Source organism: Tachysurus fulvidraco, chromosome 2 (assembly GCF_022655615.1).
Source record: "Tachysurus fulvidraco isolate hzauxx_2018 chromosome 2, HZAU_PFXX_2.0, whole genome shotgun sequence".
NCBI classification, from domain to species: Eukaryota; Metazoa; Chordata; class Actinopteri; order Siluriformes; family Bagridae; genus Tachysurus; species Tachysurus fulvidraco.
Genome location: NC_062519.1, coordinates 10,943,861 through 10,966,441, shown reverse-complemented (window position 1 = coordinate 10,966,441; position 22,581 = coordinate 10,943,861). Strand labels below are relative to the sequence as shown.

At 37.8% G+C, this 22,581-nt stretch overlaps 1 protein-coding gene across 2 annotated transcripts in view; it reads right to left on the bottom strand.

The window, feature by feature from the left end:
* Nucleotides 1–5,136: 5,136 nt before the first annotated feature.
* Nucleotides 5,137–22,581, bottom strand: part of fbln2 (fibulin 2) — a 73,157-nt gene continuing 55,712 nt past the window's right edge. For both annotated transcript variants that reach the window (XM_027143774.2, XM_027143770.2), the window contains 7 exons: nucleotides 21,131–21,274; nucleotides 15,592–15,720; nucleotides 14,689–14,814; nucleotides 13,609–13,725; nucleotides 12,909–13,037; nucleotides 10,750–10,873; nucleotides 5,137–6,405 (listed from right to left, as the gene is read on the bottom strand). In XM_027143774.2, coding sequence (XP_026999575.2) covers nucleotides 6,051–6,405; nucleotides 10,750–10,873; nucleotides 12,909–13,037; nucleotides 13,609–13,725; nucleotides 14,689–14,814; nucleotides 15,592–15,720; nucleotides 21,131–21,274 — 1,124 coding nt within the window. In that variant the 3' untranslated portion in view covers nucleotides 5,137–6,050. The remainder of the gene's footprint in view (nucleotides 6,406–10,749; nucleotides 10,874–12,908; nucleotides 13,038–13,608; nucleotides 13,726–14,688; nucleotides 14,815–15,591; nucleotides 15,721–21,130; nucleotides 21,275–22,581) is intronic.

Here is a 22,581-nt window from a genome sequence, read left to right as displayed (position 1 = left end):
CGCATTAAATTGCAGCATTTTATAGTTCAACTCTGGAAACCTGATAGACAGGGATGTTTGGGCTCAAATGCATGATAAAAACGTGGTTATTTGCTAAATTATCAAAAGATTTTGCTGTCACAGAGAAGAAAAAAAATCCTTTTTGAATTACATTCTTGCCAAATTTTTGTCTCAGGTTTGCTCATTAGAAATCAAGATTCCTGTAAATATATGATATTTGATATTTGTGATCATATATGCACATGTAGCTTTCTTAATGATGCATAAGAATTTTACTCTGAAGGTCTAGGGGATCATGCCACTGGTAAGGTTCTGTGCTCAAAAACTAGAAGAGTTAAAGTTCATTTCACAGAACTGCTTTGAACCACTGAGTAACCACTTCTCATTTATCTACAAGGATTCATTTCTGCCTGAATCCTAAATCCCACTGGTATAAAATCACCAGCTTAAATTAAAGTTGTATACAGTAAAGTGACCATTTCAAATCCTCTGCCCTTTCTATAACAATGCCAGCAACCACATGTAGCACGTTTAATAAGCTTATCATTTCTATTGAAATACAAGTGCCATTGATGTGGTTGGGCACAACCTGAGAGAGATCTGTGTTATAATAAAGCACAGGTGATTTTCATGTCCACTTTAATCTAAGCTGTAGAGCATGAATGGGTTAAGTTTTGAGATCCGCTGCCCTTCCCAAAAGCGTTTGAAGTGGAATGCCAGCGATCAATCCAAAGGCACTGTTCCCTGATGAAAGCCTTGTCAACTTGACCCTGTACACAGTAATGATCATCTCCTTCTTTTAACTTCAAGTTCCCATTCATGATCAAAGGTTGGTAGAGCACTGAGATAAATACTGCATGGGTGCCAGCTCTCTACATACTGATGCACAAGATCCAGTGCCCTGTGTGCCAACCTAGTTTTATTTCATGTAATTATTACCTCCTTAATGCTTTATTAATCATACTGGGAGGATTTGCCTAGTTCAGTGGTGTGGAATGTTGCTTTTTAATTATAACAATTGGGGAATTCACAAAATAATGCCTGACGTATTAAATATTTATTAATTTATTAATTCATTTATTCATCTTCAGGTTTATTCTGGTCAGGCTCATGCGGACCAGGATATAATCTTGGGAACAATGGTAACAAGGCCTGGACTAAATATAGTATGTCAGTTGAAATCATTAGTTCTATAAAGGAATGTGGTGAACATGTTAAAACACCTAAGGAGAAATGTTGTGATGAACTAGTTTGTGCATGTACAGAGTGCTATTAAAATATAGACTTCATCTGCTTCATATTTCATAAATGATTAACAAAAACAAGTTTTTGGCACAAGGCTTCAGCAGCAACAGCAAAGGATTAACAGAAGCCTTTAAACTGCCTTTAAATTAAATATTTATAATACCACACCCATAAATTGGTGTGGCTTATGGATATTATATATAGTGTAAGCAATTACAAAATAAATATTTAAGCATTAAAACATCTAAACAGTGGTGATGTCCACAACAAAGAATCTACAAAACATAAATTGTCTGTTTAGAACAGAAAATTGGAGTAGATTTACTGACATTTTGGAAAAATTAAGGCCTCTGAAAATTCACTTTATTGATGGCTAAGTAACATGCCTACTCCTGCTAACTTATTGCTATATATATATATATATATATATATATATATATACATTTACATTTTACATTTACAGAATTTGGCAGGCGCCCTTATCCAGAGCGACGTACATAAGTGCTTAAATCTCTAACATTGAATACAGTAATGCTGGTTCACTAGGTTACATACTTAAGATACCATGGGTTTAAAACATTTGTTCAAAGTTACAATGAAAAGTGTCAAAGGTTGTATTTATTTATTTATTTATCTATCTATCTATCTATCTATCTATCTATCTATCTATCTATCTATCTATCTATCTATCTATCTATCTATCTATCTATCTATCTATCTATCTATCTATCTATCTATCTATTTATTTATTCTTAAATGCAAAAGTTAAGGAAAGAAGTGCTAGTTGAAGTGTTTCCTGAATAAGTACGTCTTTAACCGCCGCTTGAAAATAGCCAGTGACTCAGCTGTCCGGACCTCTAGGGGAGGTTGCGGGGGGTGTAGTGCGAGGAATGATGAGGGCTTTGAGGTAAGAGGGAGCTGGTCCATTTTTGGCTTTGTAGGCCAGCATCAGTGTTTTGAATTTGATGCGTGCAGCTACCGGAAGCCAGTGGAGGAATCGCAGCAGAGGGGTGGTATGCGAGAACTTTGGCAGGATGAAAACAAGCCGGGCTGCTGCATTTTGGATCATTTGCAGAGGACGGATAGCATTCATAGGTAGACCTGCCAGCAGTGTATTGCAGTAATCTAGTCTAGAAATGACAAGAGACTGAACAAGGATTGAGCTTTAACACTAGAAATACTGGATTTTTTATTTTCTGGTGCAGGTCCCAAGGTGTGATTCCCCCTGTTGAGATTTTCACAGTTCTTCAGCCCTGCTTTTGTTGTGCAAACGGCCCCATCACCTGTGAGGCCTGGCTCATTTGCATTTGTTCACTCAGAGTAGCTCAGATCCAAGGCAGGCCAAACCTCTGTCTGTGACGGAAACCTTCACAGCCTATCTATACAAAATAGTCTGTTTAATTTATATAAAAAAATTGTGTGCTAAGGTTTGTCATTGCCATAGTACATATCATATTTATACAACCCTTGTGCAGACCTGGGGTCTATTTGACTCATCTGGAAAGTTTAATGTGTCATAACTTGGGTTTCCTTCCAAATACTTGCCTGAAATTTACCAGGATTGTTCCAAATTATGAACTTTGCAAGTAAAATTAATCTTGTCCTCCCGGGTCAATTTGACCCGGCCACATTTAGTGGGGCAATAGGTCACACTTTTGCCCTTTTCAGCGCAATGAACATACATACCTGTACAGACACAAAAATGCACACATAAAATGTCCACTAACACACGCACCCAAAACACACACTCACACACCACAGACACACACACACACACATACACACATGCACACACACACACCACACACACACAAATTGGGCGTTGCATTTCATTATGCCTTTTGATACACTTTTGATATGACTTTGCAGACTTAAACAGACTATTTTGTATAGATAGGCCTTGAAGGTTTCCGTCACAGACAGAGGTTTAACCTGCCTTGGATCTGAGCTACTCTGAGTGAACAAATGCAAATGAGCCAGGCCTCACAGATTTTACACAAAATTGCGCAGGTTTAGCAAATCTAGTTAACTGATGAGCAGTCATCCATGATGAAATTTCTGCCAGACATGCTGAGATCCGGTCAGAAGCTGTGGCATCTGAGGGTGCGAAAGAGAAGATAAGTTGTGTATCATCAGCATAGCAGTGGTAAGAGAACCCATGTGATGAAATAACTTCACCAAGAGAGTGAGTATACAGGGAGAAAAGAAGAGGACAAAGTACTGAGCCCTGTGGATATATATATATATATATATATATATATATATATATATATATATATATATATATATATATATACTCCACCCATACTACACAGAAATAGTTATCAAACGAGTAGCAGCATATGATAAATTTCACCATCAAAAATGTTTTAAAAAGTACCAGTGATTATAGATTACCACTCATACACTTTATGGCACAAATATGCAGGAACCAGACTAACACATCAATATTATACAAGTCTACCCCAAATTGTTCATACAAAATTGGAAGCACACGATTTTTTAGGATCTTTGTATTCTGTAGAATTCAATACAGTTCCCTTTACTGTAACAGAGAGGTTGACACTGTTTCACTGACACTGACAATGCCCCTGTGCACAATCCACAGCTTATGAAGAAATGGTTTACCAAGTTTTGAATTTAAGAACGTGAATGTCCTGCACAGAGCTTTGACCTCAACCCAAATGAGACACCTTATACCAGGAAAGAGGGGTCTACATTTGGAATGAAATATTCAAAAAGCACATATGAATGTGGTGGGTACATGTACACTTTCGACAATATATATATGATATAATTTTTTGTGAATTCTCTCATGTCATTGCACCCTGTACATACTGATCAGAGTGCATGTTCATCCCCATTAGCTTGAGCTGTATTGTCAATTATCGTCAGAGATTTAAAATTCTACTGCTTTAGTATAATTCTTCACCTTTAAACAGCCGACTAGTGAGTTACAGCTTTGCTGGGCATCAATTTGAGATGTGTCCATTGACTCCATAACAGCCCGGTCACTTTTATCAAAAGATTCATAATTTCCTGTTAGTTCCTTTATCACAAGAATGAGCACTTGCTTTCCTGGAACACTGTCACGTAAATTTAGCCATGCTGATAAAGAGCACTCAGGGAAAGACGATAATCTATCAAAGACTGCACACTCCTACATGTGTGTTGGAACACCACCTGAATGGCAGGAAGTAGTTTGAGGTTCAATTTTGTCCTAAGACATGGTCTAATGGAACATGCTGTATCAATTATATTCAGAAGTTATGCTATAGACATGGTTTTATGTTATTGGAATGTACATAAACAGATGAATTGTTCAAAATTTTGTGAATTTGTCTCAGAGAATTACAGCAGTAAGAACAATGTAGCACAACTCATAATTTACCATTTAGCTATTAAATATTTCTCATCCTATGTAGTGAGGTAGCAGTCTGAGGTTATCTGAGGTGCTGTGGAACTCACACAGTTGTACACCCTTTCCCGATACCCACACAATGGGGAGGGAAGGTTGACTGGTCTCTAGGGTGGACCAGTACATGATAGCACAGGGGCTGATGAGGACTTCATCAAGGAGTGGGCCTACACAGCCCGTCATTTTAAAGGCAGGACCAGTAAGCTAAAAACAGACTGCTTTTCCACATGTGATAAGCTTAGATTGCTTGACCTTCGGGGTTAATGCGGTTTCTTTAGCCTTGGGCCTGAACATCAACTTAAGAATTTGATCTACATCTATTTTGTTTAAAAAGAACCATAGTACCAAAGTGAAAATGAGGTTTCACTTTTTACCAGTAGGTGGTGGTCTTCACCTTCTGTTTCACAGAAATCAGCTTTATTATAATAAAGCTGACTAATTGCAGAAAAAATAAAACACTTTCACTCTATAAATGCTTTTGTGGGTCTGTTGTTTATTGTTTGTTTATTAAATCAATGGTGATATGGTAATCACTTGGACACCATGAAGAAATGATCTGATGCATTTACCCTGAGAGGATTAGATAACATACAGAAATAGATATAGAAAGCAAAAAAATAAAATAAAATAAAACCTCCATACAAACAGCCTTGTAATGTAATGTCATCAGTGCTACATTGTATCTCACACAGACTCCAAGTGTGAATGTCAAATGTGCCTTGCAATAACAGATACAAACAGAAAACAAGCAAACTACAAATATTACAAAATATTATACATCTTTTCAGGTACAAAATATTAATCACAGTGATTACAAAAGATGTTTTTGCAGTATTTCCCTTTGATAATGAAAAGAAGTGCCGTATATGTACTCATTAGTAGTATACATTTTGTACAGTAAATAATTGTTCCCAAAATGATTGAAACATTTATATTGGGTAAAATAAAGAGATGCAACACTATGTGAAGAAGATTTAAGGATCCACGTGTTTACCAATCCATCTTTCCCACAGTTTCCCTCTGCTAGGAAACATTGCCTTTTAAAATCATTAATGAGGCCCTGCAGCTTCAAGAAATCATAACTGTTTCAGGAAAAAAAAAACATCTGGTACTAAGTAACTTTAATTACTTAGAACTGGAAATGGAAATCAACTACGTCTGTCAGTTGATACAGTTTGCATATCTCTTTTTGTCTCAAGTCAAGACAGAACACAAGCTTTTGGATTCCTGTAAAAAATAATAATAATAAAAAAAAAAGCACCATCATAGTTCCTTTTGGATAAGCTTTTTTGAAAATCTGTTCAGCAAAGGTTAATGAGATAGTCAGACAACCCCCTAAGGAGATTAGCACCTTATGAAAGCAGATATGATGCAACAGAACGGGTCATCACATGGAATGTGCTGTGATGAAGACGTGGATGCGAGTGAGGAACATGGTGACAGTGCCCTGGCGCAGTAATTTCATCTCTACGTCGATGAGGAAGTCACGAGGCCCATGAGGCTGCCGCTGCAGGTACACAGCTCCGGTAAAGCTGTTGAGTCGGCGTGTGCTAAAGTAACCCTCTTCATTGCCACGCGGGATGCTAATGATGATGTTATCACCTGTGTAGGCTGGAGAGGGGCCAATGCGGAAGATCTGTGCTGGGGTGACGATGTTAGTCTGGAAGCTAAGCTGATAAAAGGTGATGCGAAATGGCAAGTTCTGGCACTGGGAGCTGAAACAGCTTACCCGCTCACAGCGCCTATAAAAACATGGGAAAGGTTCAAAAAGAGGTGCATATTATAATGTTATAGTGAAGGCTACATTTGATCTTTATACTACCTTTGCAGAGTATAAAATAGCCAAGGGTTATATAAGAAGCAACTTATTTTTAGTAAATTTTATTCCAAAACTAAAAAGATAAAGGTGCATGACTAATTTTCATTAGGCCATTCTTACAATGCTATGTTGTAGCTGATATGTCCATTTAGTTTGTGCGACACAATCATGACTGGCTCCACACAAAGAAACAGAGAGAAAAACAACCAGAAAGTGGGGCCAGTCATACGCCAGTCATACGCCACAAATGCCAATAGCATTAAAGTGGTTTGATTATATTGTTTTATATAAATCTGCGGTTGAACTCTCCAGTAGCTTACTTCAGTAGCAGCTCGGACTGAATAGGACGCACAGCTTATAGTTAAATGGAGACCAAGACGAACTGATTAAACTGATTAAAGAAGTGGAATCAGGTGAGGCTCCTGCCTGGTTGGCAGCCACACTGACCTTTTGCTGTACATAATCTAAGAAGAAATGGATTTTAAAAAATGTCTCGTTATTCACTCACTCACTCACTCACTCACTCACTCATCTTCTACCACTTATCCGAACTACTCGGGTCACGGGGAGCCTGTGCCTAACTCAGGCGTCATCGGGCATCGAGGCTCTCGTTATTCAAACTTTCTATAATTTAATTAATGAAAATCAAATCATCCTCACCATTCAGTAAAATCGTCCTAAAGCAATTCTTGGGGTGGTCATGACTGTGGAGACTTTTCTACTAATGTTAAATTAACAAATATAGAAGAAAGCAGGATACTTGTCAAATAATTTTAAACAGAAGTGTCTGTATCTTATCTCTGTGTATAATTTCAGTGAACAGATTTCTATCTAATTTCATTGTGCTTTGCATCTGTTTAATTTCTGCATATTTTTTATGGAATGTCATTCTTCTTTTGGTTGCTCACTGTTCAGGGTCGCCACAGCAGATCATCTGGTCCACATATTTGATCTGGCACAGGTTTTTATGCCATATGCCCTTCCTGACACACAGAGTGTTAGCTTTTGATGGGCTGGGATAGCTTCCTGCCTTGGAATCAAACCCAAGTCACGTCAGTGAGGATCCTGACCCTGGACCACTAGGAGGCTATTGGTTATGCAATGTATTTTATGTTTCTTTATGGTATACTTAATATTGTATTTGCTTTCTAAACCCTACACCAGATGTTCATACATAGATGTTTCAAATATGTGGCTGCAAAATCCACTGGATATATATATATATATATATATATATATATATATATATATATATATATATATATAGATATATATATATATATATATATATATAGTTATTGCTATTTACCACAGGAAATTCAGTTTTTGATGGGCTGGGGTATATAGATATAACACATATACAGTCAGTTCTCAAGTTTATACGCTGGAAGTAACAGGATCCGAGTGACTAACAATTGCCAAATTGAAATAGAAAGACCAGGGGTGGCCAACCCGCGGCTCACGAGCTGCAGGGTTTTCATACCGAAGTTTGTATTTGTGTCTTTTTAATATACGTGTTCGCTTTGCTTGAGTTCAATACGGTATTTTTGTATCATTTCATTCGTATCATATCAAGATCATTTGAGTAAACAATTTGTGTCAAGTTTGCTCTCAAAATGGCAAGGAAAAAAGTTGATGTTCAAGTGTACCCATGTGTATGACGTGGCTCTTGCAGTAACACAGTAAAAAATGTGGCTCTTGGTCTCTGACTGGTTGGCCACCCCTTAGCTAGACATTGGGGTTTTGGTCCCATATACATCATGTTCCAAATTATTATGAAAATAATATGTCAGTAGGATTTCTTTAAAATAAATATTCAGGTGTTTGTTTTATTTCTATGTTTTAAGACAACTGGTATCAATCTTAGACAGGTTAGTTGATTAGTTTAGGTGATCTTAGTTGAAGGGAAGCCAACATAAAGAGGTTGTTCCACATTATTAAGCAAGTCACAATCCTTATGCAATATCGGAAGGAAGAAAGATCTTTCTGAAGATGAAAAGCGTGAAATAGTGCAATGTCTTGCAAAAGGCATGAAAACAATTGATATATTGCAAAAACTGAAAAGAGATCATCAAACTGTCAAAAGATTTGTCAGTGATTCCCAGTCGAGAAGAATTAGATCAGATAAAGGTTTATTAAGAAAGGTTTCTGTCAAACAGACTAATGTTATTAAAAAGGCAGCTATAAAAAGGTATTTGAAGCTGCTGGCATCTGTGGAGTCCCAAGAACCTCTCGATGCAAGATCCTTCAGAGACTTGCAGTTGTGTGTGAAACTTTTTTGTGTGAAAAGAGAAACTTCTGAAATGGGCTCAGAATTACATGAAGACTAATTTACAAACAGTTTTATTCATTGACAAATGCACTTGATGATACGGATGGATGGAGTTCTGTATGGGTGCTGAATTGACACCCTGTTCCAACAAGACTGAGACATCAGCAAGGAGGTTGAGAAACTCTGGAGCATTGTTAAAATGAAGATCTATAAGGGTGGGTGGCAGTATACCTCCAAACAACATCTCTGTAAGGAAAAACTGGCATCTTCAAATGAAATACTCCAAGAAACTATACATGGAGTTTAGTGGATGATACATGTACAAGTTCAATGGATGAGAGAATTATTATATCCAAGAAGGGTGCATATATTAATATATAACTTGAACTGTAAATAGGTTTTTTGTTTTAAATTGTGTTTTTTGGAAAAATGATATGTCCATGATATGACTGTTCATATGTCAGTTCTGTTTTGAGTTCATTATATCCCATTGAATGCTTTCAAACTGCATTCTGCATAATTATGTGGAACATATCTATTTATTTATCAATATCAATAAAATTGGTGGCATTATCAGTTCTTTCAAATTTAATAGCATTCTCATTGTAAAAATAATAGTTGAGGATAAAATTAAAATTAATGAAAACAAAAACAATAAAAAATGGCATGTGCATAATAATTTGGAACACAGTGTATATAGAGTGTGGCAGAGGAAACACACAAGGAGTGTGGTTAAGCTCTGCTCCTTGTTAACTGCCAGTATAGATGGTGCAGTTTAAATAGCTGAAAAGCTGAAGCCTGGTGTCTGGCTTTTGAGAATATCCACTGTCTCTGAGTTTTCTGGGGTATGAGCAGATGTGGAAAGGCCAGGCAGTTTCCTCTTCTTCACAGACAATGTTGTTCTGAACATTTCAACCTACCTGAGAAACTTGTTATAATCAGGACCGTTTCCATGATGACTGAATGAATTGTCCATGGAAAAGGTGATAAAAAAGCAATTATGGATTCAACACAAATTCCAATTCCAAAATCCCATTACATATACACACACATACTGTATATGTATATACTTTACACACATATGTGTGTGTGTGTGTGTGTGTGTGTGTGTGTGTGTGTGTGTGTGTGTGTGTGTGTGTGTGTTTGTAAATAATGTGATTTTGGAATTGGAATTTGGGCGTGTGTAGCTACAGTAGATGTGTGTATGCGTGTGTGTGTGTGTGTGTATTGTTGTTGTTCAACCCTTCAAGCAGAACCTGTACTTAGATTAGACATGCGTGTGTGAAATAAGCACTTTTTGATCAGAGTCAGGCTCCTTCATTTTTCAGACTAATGGAAACGTGCTTGCCAGGGGCTGGGCCCAATAAACCTGTCACCAGCATGGATTTCCTTATTTAACAAGGTCATTGCTTGAACACACAGGGCCAGAGGGATATAACCCATACCCACAAAGACCCAACCGATCTTCTCTCCCCTACACACATAGTGAGTTATGCATGTTTCCTAGAAGTACATTCATGACCAGTGAACCGAATCTACATCTAATGGCTGCTGCGGCTGGTAGGCATGCCTTTCTAGTTTAAATAAATAAAGTGCCCACTTTGCATTTAGCCTTGCATGCATGACATTAAAACAAGTTCTTTGGACAGTTATTGTACTACTGTAATTTTGCTTCTGTACAACACAATGGATTTGAAATGAAGCAAACAAGATGGAATTCAAGTGTAGACTGCTTTAATTTAAGGTGTTTTACAAAAAGACTCAAAATTATTAGTTTTAGTAAAAAACAGCTATTGCAATATATTTTGTATTTGAAATCCACTGTTCCAATTGTGTTCCAATTTCTCAAAAACGTATTAACCCAACTGAAAATATACATTTTATATGCTTATATTTCATGTTGTGATTACAGATATTTCAAGTGTTCAAGTGTTATGTTAAATTAATTTAATATGGGGAATTTATTCAGTTAAGATTATGATTAATATCACTCACGTGTCTGACACCTTCCTGTAGTTCTCAGGACATGTAAAGGACAGGCACCGAAATCCTCCCTGAAGGTTGTAGCATGTTTGGGTTGTCGAACAGTTGTGTGTTTCTGTAGCACACTCATCAATATCTAAAACACAAACAATCTTCATGGCATTTTTAAAACTAAACTGCTGTCTTGCAGTCTGCTGATTATAGCCCAGACACAGGGTTTTGTATTGCTAGTTGTTATGGGTACTATTTATAATAGTTCAATGATATAAATCTAAAGTTTAAATAACCCAAGTATAATGTATACTTAAAAAGTACAAATAAGTCCCATAATGAAAATTTCATTATTCATTTATTTATTGAATGAAAGGACTAAAGGATGCCATTAAAAAAACATCTAAATTAATTTTTTGCTTTCCTTAATGTTCTTGCTAAATTAAAAATACTATGTAGGTTTACTAATTGCTAGATGATCTACATGTTTGTGAGTCTGAAATAAATCTACAAGGCAACACTCACAAACTAAGGCAAACCTATGACTTCATATTAATTTCTGTCATTTAACACTATGTGTGTATCATGCAAAACAACCTTAGTTTAATGTTATTAGTTAAAACATTTTTGTATATAAAGTGCTAAAGTTAAACCAGGTAGAAATCCCTTAAACTGCATCCATCCTCAGTGCAAAAATATTTAAGGTACATGCGGTACAGTATGTGCTGTGTTGATCTTCATTTTAACATGAATCAGTAGACACTCCTGCAGATGTAATTAATTATTAAGCTAATTCTACAAATGCAACATACTCTTTACAGCTCGCCAGCTTCAATCCACACGCCATACACTGAGTGAGTGCTTATTTTAACCTGGGGGAATCAAAGCTCTCTCATCTTTCTCTATCTCCGCTTATATCAATCTCTTTCCTAAAGTTGTGCTCTTTGTCATCAGTTATCAGAAAAAAATTAGAAGGTGTATCACTGGAACTAAGGACAGGGTTTTATATTTCAAGTTACAAGTGCTTTAAAATATTAGAGGAGAGAATTATAATGAATTCCCAATCCAGTTTGTTTACTGTAACTCTGAAGCTAAAACTAGGAGCAAGTAGAAGTGTAATATTGAAGATTTAAGTAGGCAATATAATAATCTTCAATGCTGTTAAAAAGCATTTCTCAGTACTCTATTTTGCCAATTACATCATTATGGCAATCAGATATGAAGTACAAGTGGTTCAAGTGCAACAATGAAATCTTGGAAATCTGTAGAACTCCTTTCATTCTACTGAAAAAAAATACTGTGCAATGTTATTTTACACTGATGTTTCAAGCATTCCAAAATAATATCCGGTGTATTTGTCTATACACTTACTTGTTATAGAAGTCAGTTGTATTTAGTTAGTACAAATAACAATGCAGTGAATATAGTGACCTCCAAAAAAATGGGTCGCTTCATTCTGGACTGTACTCCTCAATGACTTCTGACTTCCAAGCAATCCAGGATAAACCATTCTCTATTCTCCATCCAAACAACAAATTATCATTTCAGTCCCAATTTCTTCCAAATCCAGCTCTCCTAGACTTCTTTGTTGGCTGTTGCTTCCCGAATCTGAGTGTAACCCTTGTTTCATGCAGAACCGTACCATCAGCTTCTGTGTTTTAGAACTCTGTCTGTTAACTACACATTTGTCTATCATATGTAATTGTTAAAAAAAATGCTTGTAATTGTAACTAACAATTTCTCAATGTGGCAAGTTAAAAAATTTTGTAAAATATAAAGCAAACTCCAAAGAGTTTTCACTTTCATTTCACTTCCTTAAAAGAAAGTGACACATTTAGACATAAAATCCATCTGTATTCATTGTCGTCATCTATCTGTATAAATAATTCTCATCTCATTCTTATTTATTGAAACAACAACAAAACCTCTTCACACACTTGTCAATCTTCTAGGTAAGTGGGTGTGAGTGCAAATAAGTTCTAAAGAGCATGGGGCAGGAACTAGAAACTAACTGCTTATTTTCTTTATTTTAAAACTTTTTTTTATGACTTATTTCAACTAGACTATTTTAGGGCTAAACACCTGACATACTCTGTGTAATATGCATTTGTGTGATTTTAAAAAAATGTTTTACATTATTCTTTAAAGAAGTTGTCCTACAGTTATTAAATGACTTTTACCTTGACATGTGCGTCCATTGGGTGTCATTGAATAGCCATGAGGGGGGCAGCCGCACTGGTAGCTCCCTTGAACATTCACACACTGGAAAGCGCACATGTTCCCAATGCTTTGAGAGCACTCATCAATATCTACAAGGCAAAAAAACCTAAAATTTATATATATAGAAAAACTAATATATATATATATATATATATATATATATATATATATATATATATATATATATATATATATATATATATATATATATTGTCAAAACTGTAGCAATGACAGCTCTCAATACACACTAATAACAGTGTAGGAAAAGTTAGGACCAGGTAGGAAAGGTTTAAGAAAGCATGTTTGTATTTGGACATTAAAAAAATATGGCACCTTCCATTAGGAACTATGGCATATCATGTCATAAAAGGCAAGATGAAATTGATCCCATCACATTCATTTTGAGCTGTTGCGTCAACATTTTATAGCTTTATTCCATATGTAAATGATTAATAACTATTTGTGTCCTCTGCTTCTCTTCATATCTTGTATAGATTTTTCTTTTAAAATAAGGAGTGCACTGAGTGCTAGAGTTGCTCAATATGTAATATATCACCTACATTGATTTATTAAAATACATTCTCTCTCAAAAGCCACTAATTTTTATGGTAGTGGTGATTGCAAGTGTGTGTATAAAACATTTAAACAAATGTGAGTCACCTTCGCAGGTGTGGCTGTCCTCCTTCAAATAATATCCTACACGGCAATAGCACTGGTATGAGCCGTAGATGTTGGCACACTCCTGACTGCATGGATTGTTGTCACATTCATTAACATCTGCAAATCAGAGTCAATTAAAAATGATGAAAACATTAATTATTGCATCATATTGGAAGATATTAACTGAGACTAAATATACTAAATAAATTACACTAAATAAACAATAAGTAGCAATGTAAGGAACATATGATCAAACTTTACATTGTTCATTTATGTTACAGAATTCCATATTTCTAAGAAACACTACACATAAAAAATAGACTAATTTTTATCACTTTAGCTAATTGTACCTGCTCTAGCTGGTACAAAATGTATACCATCCCATCATCCCAGCTGGCTTTCATCCCATCACCCTTGACACTAGACATATTTGTCATATGTGATAAATGAGCACAATGTCTAAAAATACCATGAACATTCAGTGTTACACAGTGGACCATGGGTGCTTATTTACTTCTACTTTTATATCTCTCTGCTATTAAGTTGGTGCTGCTGCATAAGGTGACATTCTTAACTGCACCGTGGGCCACCACTGACCATCAAGTCCTTGTAAATTCTCAACTTAATGCAACTCCATGTTTAATGTGACTAAGGAAGCTATCGTGCTTGATTATACTCATTCAATAACTTTATAAACAAGCTAAAAATAATTCGCTCCCTTAGAATCTCTCTTCCTTTCACTCCTTGTCTCTGCCCTCTGTGCTCAGGTTCTATCACTTTTCTCTATTTCACAGTCTGTCTTTTTAGAACTCTTCATCTGACACACAGACACTTCCTGACATGCTCAGTCATGCTTATTTCTCTATCTCTGCTGCCCTCTTTCTTCCTATATCTCCCACTTTCCTTTCTCACTTAGGATTAGTTTTTAGGACCAAAGTCAGCCTAGAACATGGAATCCCCACAAACACCACATACTATCAACTTGTCACTAAATCACTATAACCATGCATCTAACAAAATATTTCACAAGAATGTGATTATGATTGTGATTATGAATTTAGTGAGAGAAAAAAGAACTACCTTCACAATTTTTGCCATCAAAGGCAAGGGAGAAGCCTGTGGTGCAGGAGCACTTGTAGGAGCCCACAGTGTTCTCACAGGTCTGAGAACAGAGACGCCCAGGGTAACGCCAACACTCGTTCACATCTGTCAGAAGAAAGAACACAGAGGTTCTAATGTGTTGTAAAGACAATTGCCAAGCCAATGAAATCTAAATTTTTAATACGAGAATCTGATACAGAATCGTGTATACACAATCACAATTATTTGAGCTTATCAGGATTATTTGAGGTGACTGTGATTAATTGCTCCATAACAATTAGTACAAAATACACAATGTACAATACATATGTACAATATATATGTACAAATAATATACACTTTTTTCTCTCACTAATTATATTTATGTATATATATGTTGTCAAACACATTATTTATTGTTAATTCTCAATTAGACAAAGACACTATACTAATCATTTGGAGTGACAAATGTAATGTGTAAACCATGAAAATACAACCATTCCCCTGTTAAATGGAGATTGTACTAGTGCTAGAGTAACCATATAAAAATTTAAGTACATATGGTTTGTGGACACCTGAGCATCACACCAATATGTGCTTTTAGAAAAGGATTCCCACATTAAGTCCCCTGCAATCTTCTGGGAAGTTTGAGAGTGTGGCTTGTGGGATTTGCTCATTCAGCCACAAGAGCATTAGTGAGGTCAGTCACTGCTGTCCAGAGAGGAGGCCTTGGATCAGTCAGCAGTCCAAGTCATCCTAAAGATATTTGGTGAGGTTAAGTTCAAGGCTTTGTGCAGGACACTCGATTTCTTCCAGACTAACTTTGTCTCCATGGACCTCTCTTTGGGAACAGGGGCAAAACTGGGTAATTGTTCTCAAAGTGCAGGTGTGTGCAAGACATACCAATGCAGAGGCGACGTATAGCATCATACTGGTAGCCTGGCTGGCAGTCACATCGGTAGCTGCCAGGGAGGTTGTTGCAGATCTGACCCTCAGAACAACGATGTGTTCCTGTTACACACTCATCCACATCTGCACACAGAGCAGGTCAAACACATCAAACGTGCTACACTTTAAACACTGTACAGAAGAATCCCACAGAAGCACACCAGATCAACACTGCCTCACAAATGCAAATCAGTGCATATGAAAATAAAAGTAGTGGATCTAGTGGTTGCAGCATTTCCTTTGACTGAATGAATTATAATTCCCTGATGGAGTTTCTTAAAAACAATACTGTGCTGGCAGGGTAGCATACTCTTCCAATCTCTACATGATAATGGAAAAGTGATGAAATAATACTACAAATGAAATGTATTAAAAAGGTATATTTTTCAGCATGCAGCTGAATGTAAAAATAGAATTACAGATAGAAATATACACATTTTTTACTAATGTACATTTACTAATTCATTCATTCATTCATTTTCTACCGCTTCTCCGAACTTCTCGGGTCACGGGGAGCCTGTGCCTATCTCAGCCTGTGCCTATCTCCGTCATCGAGCATCAAGGCAGGATACACCCTGGACGGAGTGCCAACCCATCGCAGGGCGAACACACTCTCATTCACTCACGCAATCTCAGACAATTTTCCAGAAATGCCAATGACCTATCATGCATGTCTTTGGACCGGGGGAGGAAACCGGAGTACCCGGAGGAAACCCCCGAGGCACGGGGAGAACATGCAAACTCCACACATGCAAGGCTGAGGCGGGAATCAAACCCCCAACCCTGGAGGTGTGATGCGAACGTGCTTACCACTAAGCCACCCTGCCCCTGTATTTTAATCAAAAGGTTTAAATTTAAAAGGTTTAGGTTTAAAGTTAAAAGGTTGCTCCTCGATAGCAAACACAGAGAGAATGAGGAGAAGCTTCTTCCCGTAGGTCACTTTTTTTGCACTATGACACTGTCACTTTAACTCTGGACTTGCACAGCACAGTGCCACTTTACTATACACACCATACTGCACATGGACACTTTAAGGACAATTACAAAATCATTTTTAATTTTGTACTGCCAATATCCTTTCACCTACATTTTATATAGTTTATACCACCATATGCATTTATGTATATACATATATTTTCACATATATTTTCATACATTTTATATAGTTTATACTTTTTATTTATCTACCTTATTTTGGTTTTATTTTTATCCTTAATTCCATCTTTCTATGTTTGAATATCAGACAGACGAAAAAAGCATTTCACCGCATGTCGTACTCTGTATATATGTGTATGTGACAAATAAAATTTATTTTGATAAATTGAATAAATTGGAGGGGAGCACGGTGGCTTAGTGGTTAGCATGTTTGCCTCACACCTCCAGGGTTGGGGGTTCGCTTCCTGCCTCCGCCTTGTGTGTGTGGAGTTTGCATGTTCTCCCCATGCCTCGGGGGTTTCCTCTGGGTACTCCGGTTTCCTCCCCCGGTCCAAAGACATGCATGGTAGGTTGACTGGCATCCCTGTAAAATTGTGCGTAGTGTGTGAGTGTGTGAGTGAATGAGAGAGTGTGTGTGCCCTGCGATGGGTTGGCACTCCATCCAGGGTGTATCCTGCCTTGATGCCCGATGACTCCGGAGATAGGCACAGGCTCCCCGTGACCCGAGAAGTTTTCGGAACCTAAAGTGATAAAGTCATTCCAAGATGGCGCCTGTGTTCGGCTTTGCTGTCGCTCCTTTTTTGTTTTCTCGTATATTTGTGATTGTACTTGTATTATTTGTTGCTGTATCAGCCCTGTCAGCTAACTATTGTGTGTCGGCTGCTATTAAGTATGATCGGCACACGTTGTTTCATATCAGAGACCTTATTATGGAGGACTATGGTAATTGGACCTGATACAAACCGATTTTTTCGCCTGTCTTTGAGTGCTCGTTGAAGTCGCCGGAGTATTTACTGCTGTCTACGGGACGTGGCCGGAGGAAAAAGCGAGGCTCCAGAGCGGGTGTTCAGACGAGGTTGAGGCGATACCGGGCATCTACGTTTACCCCGAGTGGGTCCGAACTGGAACAGGTAGAGCGGTGCCTGCGGCAGGTTCCAATTAGCGCGTCGGGATATGGTGTAGTCGTAGTCACGCCACCTCGCTATGATGCACACTACAACCGAGCTTTTACAAATCGACAGGCCCAGATACCGGGCTTACGGGAATGGAGCGGAACCTATTGCCCATACGCCCCAGTCAGCTGGTGTTAACGTAAACCGGATTCGGGTTGCCTTGTTGAATGCTCGCTCTATAGCGAATAAAGCGTTTATATTGAATGATGTATTTATCAAGGAATGTTTAGATATTATGTGCCTGACCGAGACCTGGCAGCGCGAGTCGGATTACGTCCATTTGAATGAACTACGTCCTCCGAACTGTTCTGTGTTTGGTACAGCCCGCAAAACAGGTCGTGGAGGTGGTCTTGCCATCGTGCACCGTGACTGTTTTTCTTGTAGGCAACTGAGTCAGGATTCCTTCAGCTCATTTGAACACCAAATGTCTAAGGTTGGCACTACAGAGTCTTTCTATTGTGTTTTAATTTACAGACATCCTGGCCCTGCATGTGTGTTCTTAGATGAGTTTGCTGAGTTTTTATCTAATATTATTAAATTGGAGTCCGTGTTAATAGTTGGTGATTTTAACATTCACATAGATGACGCTTCCTGTAACACGGCAATAGAATTATTGTCTTTGACTGAGTCTTTTAACTTTACACAGCATGTCTCTGGTCCCACACACACAAAGGGCCATACATTGGACTTGGTTTTTAGCTTGGGCCTGTGTGTGGATCAAATATCTATTAATGATATTCAAGTGAGTGATCACAGTTGTATTTCTTTAATCTTTCTTTTTATTTGGAGTCAAATCCGTTTAAGGTGAGCACTCAATGACGTATTATAAATCAAGTTGCTGTTGATAAGTTTTGTTTTTTATTTGATCCTAGTTCTTTTAATGAGTGTACTGATGCTGAGTCATTAGTTCAGTCATTTAATAATCATTGTGTGTCTGTTTTAAATAAGGTGGCACCGCTTAAACACAGTCTTATTTCCCCACAAAAACAATGTCCTTGGATGAATGAAAGCATCTTTAGTCTCAGGAGAAATTGTTGTAAAGTGGAGCGTTTATGGAAAACCTCTAAACTTGAAGTACACAGATTACATTTTAAGGAGCTGATCACAGCTCTTAATGTTATGATTAAACAGGCCAGATCTGATTATTTCACAAATCTTATTGTTGCAAATAAGAAAAATCCGAAAGTTCTGTTTGACACCATTAAAAATATTGTTTCGCCCCCAGCTCCACAAGTATCTGTATACTCATCAGCTGACTGTAACAGATTTTTACATTTCTTTGTCAGTAAAGTGCAGGACATTAGGGACAGTATTTCTCCTTCCTCGCACACCTATAATAGAGGTTCTCCTCTCCACTCTTGGGACTGTTTTTCCCCTGTCAGTCTACAGGACATTAAGGTTTTATTAAAAAAGATGAAACCTTCTTCTAGCCCTGCTGACATTGTCCCAACGACTCTTCTGTTAAATGCTACTGATATGCTTGCTCCCTGTCTGGTAAATATGATAAACTTGTCTCTTTCTACTGGCACGGTTCCCTCCTTTTTTAAACAAGCTGTAGTGAACCCTACTTTAAAAAAGCCAAACCTGGATCCTGCTGACCCTGTAAACTACCGGCCCATATCTAAATTGCCGTTTATTTCCAAAATTTTAGAAAAAGTCGTAGCTAATCAACTTTCCACTTATCTGCATTACCATCAAATTTTGGATAAGTTTCAATCAGGTTTCCGCAAAGTGCACTCAACTGAGACAGCACTTCTTAAAGTGTCAAGTGACATTTTGATGGCAGCAGATGCGGGCCAGTACACAGTGTTGGTTCTACTGGATCTAACCTCAGCGTTTGATACAGTTGACCATAAAATTTTGCTAAATTGTTTGCAAAATGTTATTGGTTTATCTGGGTCTGTACTAAAGTGGTTTTCTTCTTATCTTACTGATAGAACTTTTTCTGTGGTGATAAATCAGATCATGTCTGACACTGTGCCTCTCTCATGTGGAGTACCACAGGGATCAGTATTAGGTCCTTTGCTGTTTTTACTGTATATGACACCTCTTGCTCAGAAAATTCAGTGTTTTAAGCATGTGTCCTATCACTTATATGCTGATGATATTCAGTTATACTGTTCTTTCAAGGAGTCTAAGTTTCACTTGCTGTCTAGCTTGTTAGAGTGTCTGTCCTGTATTAAGGAGTGGTTGGGCAGTAACTACCTTCAACTAAATCCGAAAAAGACGGAAACTTTGATCATTGCCCCAGATAAGAAAATTCCACAAATCAGACAACATCTTGGTTCTTTGGGCTCTTCTGTTCAGTCAAGCCTCAGGAACCTTGGTGTTGTATTTGATAAATCCATGTCTTTAGATCTACATTCAGGACAGTTGGTTAAAAGCTGTTTTTATCACTTACGGAATGTTTCTAAAATGAGGAAAATGTTGTCCAATGCAGATCTAGAGATGATTATACATGCTTTTATCTCTTCACGTTTGGACTATTGTAATTCACTTTTTACCTGTCTTAACAAACGTGTTTTAAATTGTCTTCAGATTGTTCAGAATTCAGCAGCGAGGCTTTTAACTGGAACCAGCAGAAGATCTCACATCACACCAGTTTTATACTCTCTTCACTGGTTACCAATCAAATATAGAATTGATTTTAAAATTTTGGTCCTCACTTATAGAGCCCTTCATGGGAATGCTCCTGGGTACATCACTGACCTGTTGACCCCTTATGGCTCTTCGAGAGCATTGAGGTCATCAGGTCAAAATCTGCTTGTGGTCCCTAAAACCCATTTTAAAACACGGGGGGATCTTTCTTTTCAGTCTGTGGCCCCCAGATTGTGGAACGCGTTGCACCTGTCTCTGCGTGTGGCTGATTCTGCTGATTCCTTTAAAAAGCAACTGAAGCAACTCTTATTTAGACAAGCTTTTAGCTGATTGGGCTTTTATGGTTTCATCCCTGTTGTAGTGTGTTTTTATTGTTTTATAATTGTAGTTTTATCATCTCTATAAATTTCTCTTTTTACTTTGTAAGATTGTTTTATTGTACTTTTAAGTTTTATTGTTATATTTTGTAAAGCACTTTGTGATTTTATCTGTGAAAGGTGCTATATAAATAAACCTTACTTACTTACTAGAAGTTCAGATAAGCGGTAGAAAATGAGTGAGAGTGAGTGAGTGTATAAATTGTTTGACTTCACCGAGGGAATACTGCTACCACTACTACTACTCCACCTACTAATAATAATTAGGTGCAAGATCAGTAGAAGATGTTCAGTAGGTACTACAAAAGTAAGCAAAAAAGAAACTAGTCTAGACTAGTCCTGTGTGTGTGTGTGTGTGTGTGTGTGTGTGTGTGTGTGTGTGTGTGTGTGTGTGTGTGTGTGTGTACTCACCGATGCAGCGTGAACCATCAGGGCTGGAATGATATCCTCGGGTGCATAATATAATCTTGCGCTGGCAGGTGTAGGAGCCCACAGTGTTTATGCAGTTAAAGCCTGTCATACATGGCTCCCTCACAACACTGCACTCATCAATATCTGAGAAACAGACAATGTAAAGTTATAACAAAATGCAAAAAAAACATAACTGCAATTTAGCTGACAGCCTTATTAAGAGCAAGTTACAGATGTCCTTTGTAGCCTCAAAAACATATACTCATTCTGTACTTCAAAAAGGTCAGAGACCCTCACATGTCAAGGATGAAGAGATTTTTTTCCATTAATAGATGATAATTGCTAATTCAAATGCTTGGAAAAGAGGTAGGTATTTAGGATTTGTATGAAGACGGACAGTAACTTTGATGTTTGGACAGCTAGGGTAAGTTCTTTCCATTGCCTGGCTGTAGGACAGAGAAAGAGTCTTGATGCATGGCCTCCTATTACGTTAAGAGATCGTGGGACCAGTTGAACTGTGCTAGAGGCTTGAGGGGACTTTGATGCAGACTTGGCTATGATTAGTGTAGTGGGCTCCAGATAAGTTCCTGTCAGTAGGTTTAGGTTTTTTGAGAGGCAAGTATATGTGCTTTATATCAGTAGATATCTACAGTACTGGAAGCTTGTGGAGGGGCAACCTGCAGGGGCAGATCTGCCAGGAGTGACTGGCAGTAATCCAGTCTTGGAATGATGTACAGGACAAGAAAAGGAACCTCCTGATATTGACTGAGTCAGGTAAGAAGTGTGAAACTGAGTTTTGCGTCCAGGACTACTCAAAGATTTTTAAATTGTTTGACCTGAGAGTCGGGTGAATGTTGCAACTACACTACTTTTTCTTTAAGTGACATGACATACGGCTAAGTACGGTGACCCATACTCAGAATTCGTTCTCTGCATTTTGACCCATCCAAAGTGCACACACACAGCAGTGAACACACACACAGCAGTGAACACACACCCGGCACAGTGGGCAGCCATTTATGCTGCGGCGACCGGGGAGCAGTTGGGGGGTTCGGTGCCTTGCTCAAGGGCACCTCAGTCATGGCCAGCCTGAGACTCGGATCCACAACCTTAGGATTACGAGTCAGACTCTCTAACCATTAGGCCACGACTTGCCCCTTTTACTTTTGGGTTCTATATCAGTGGTAGGCTGTGTATTTATAAACAGGACTCTAGAAGATGATGGCTGATTCGTCTAACTAAATTATAGAATCAGAAACCTTCTTAGAAACCTTCTTCCTGTGTTTCTGGGATTTTAGAGACTGGAAATGGCTGAAACACTTATGCTGTTTGGATGGAGGTGACGGGACTAAAGCATGGTTTATACTTCTTTCACCATGTGTTTTTAAGCACTTCAAGATGTCATGCAAAGATGCATAGCTTCATAAAACTGGCATGACAAATTATAAACA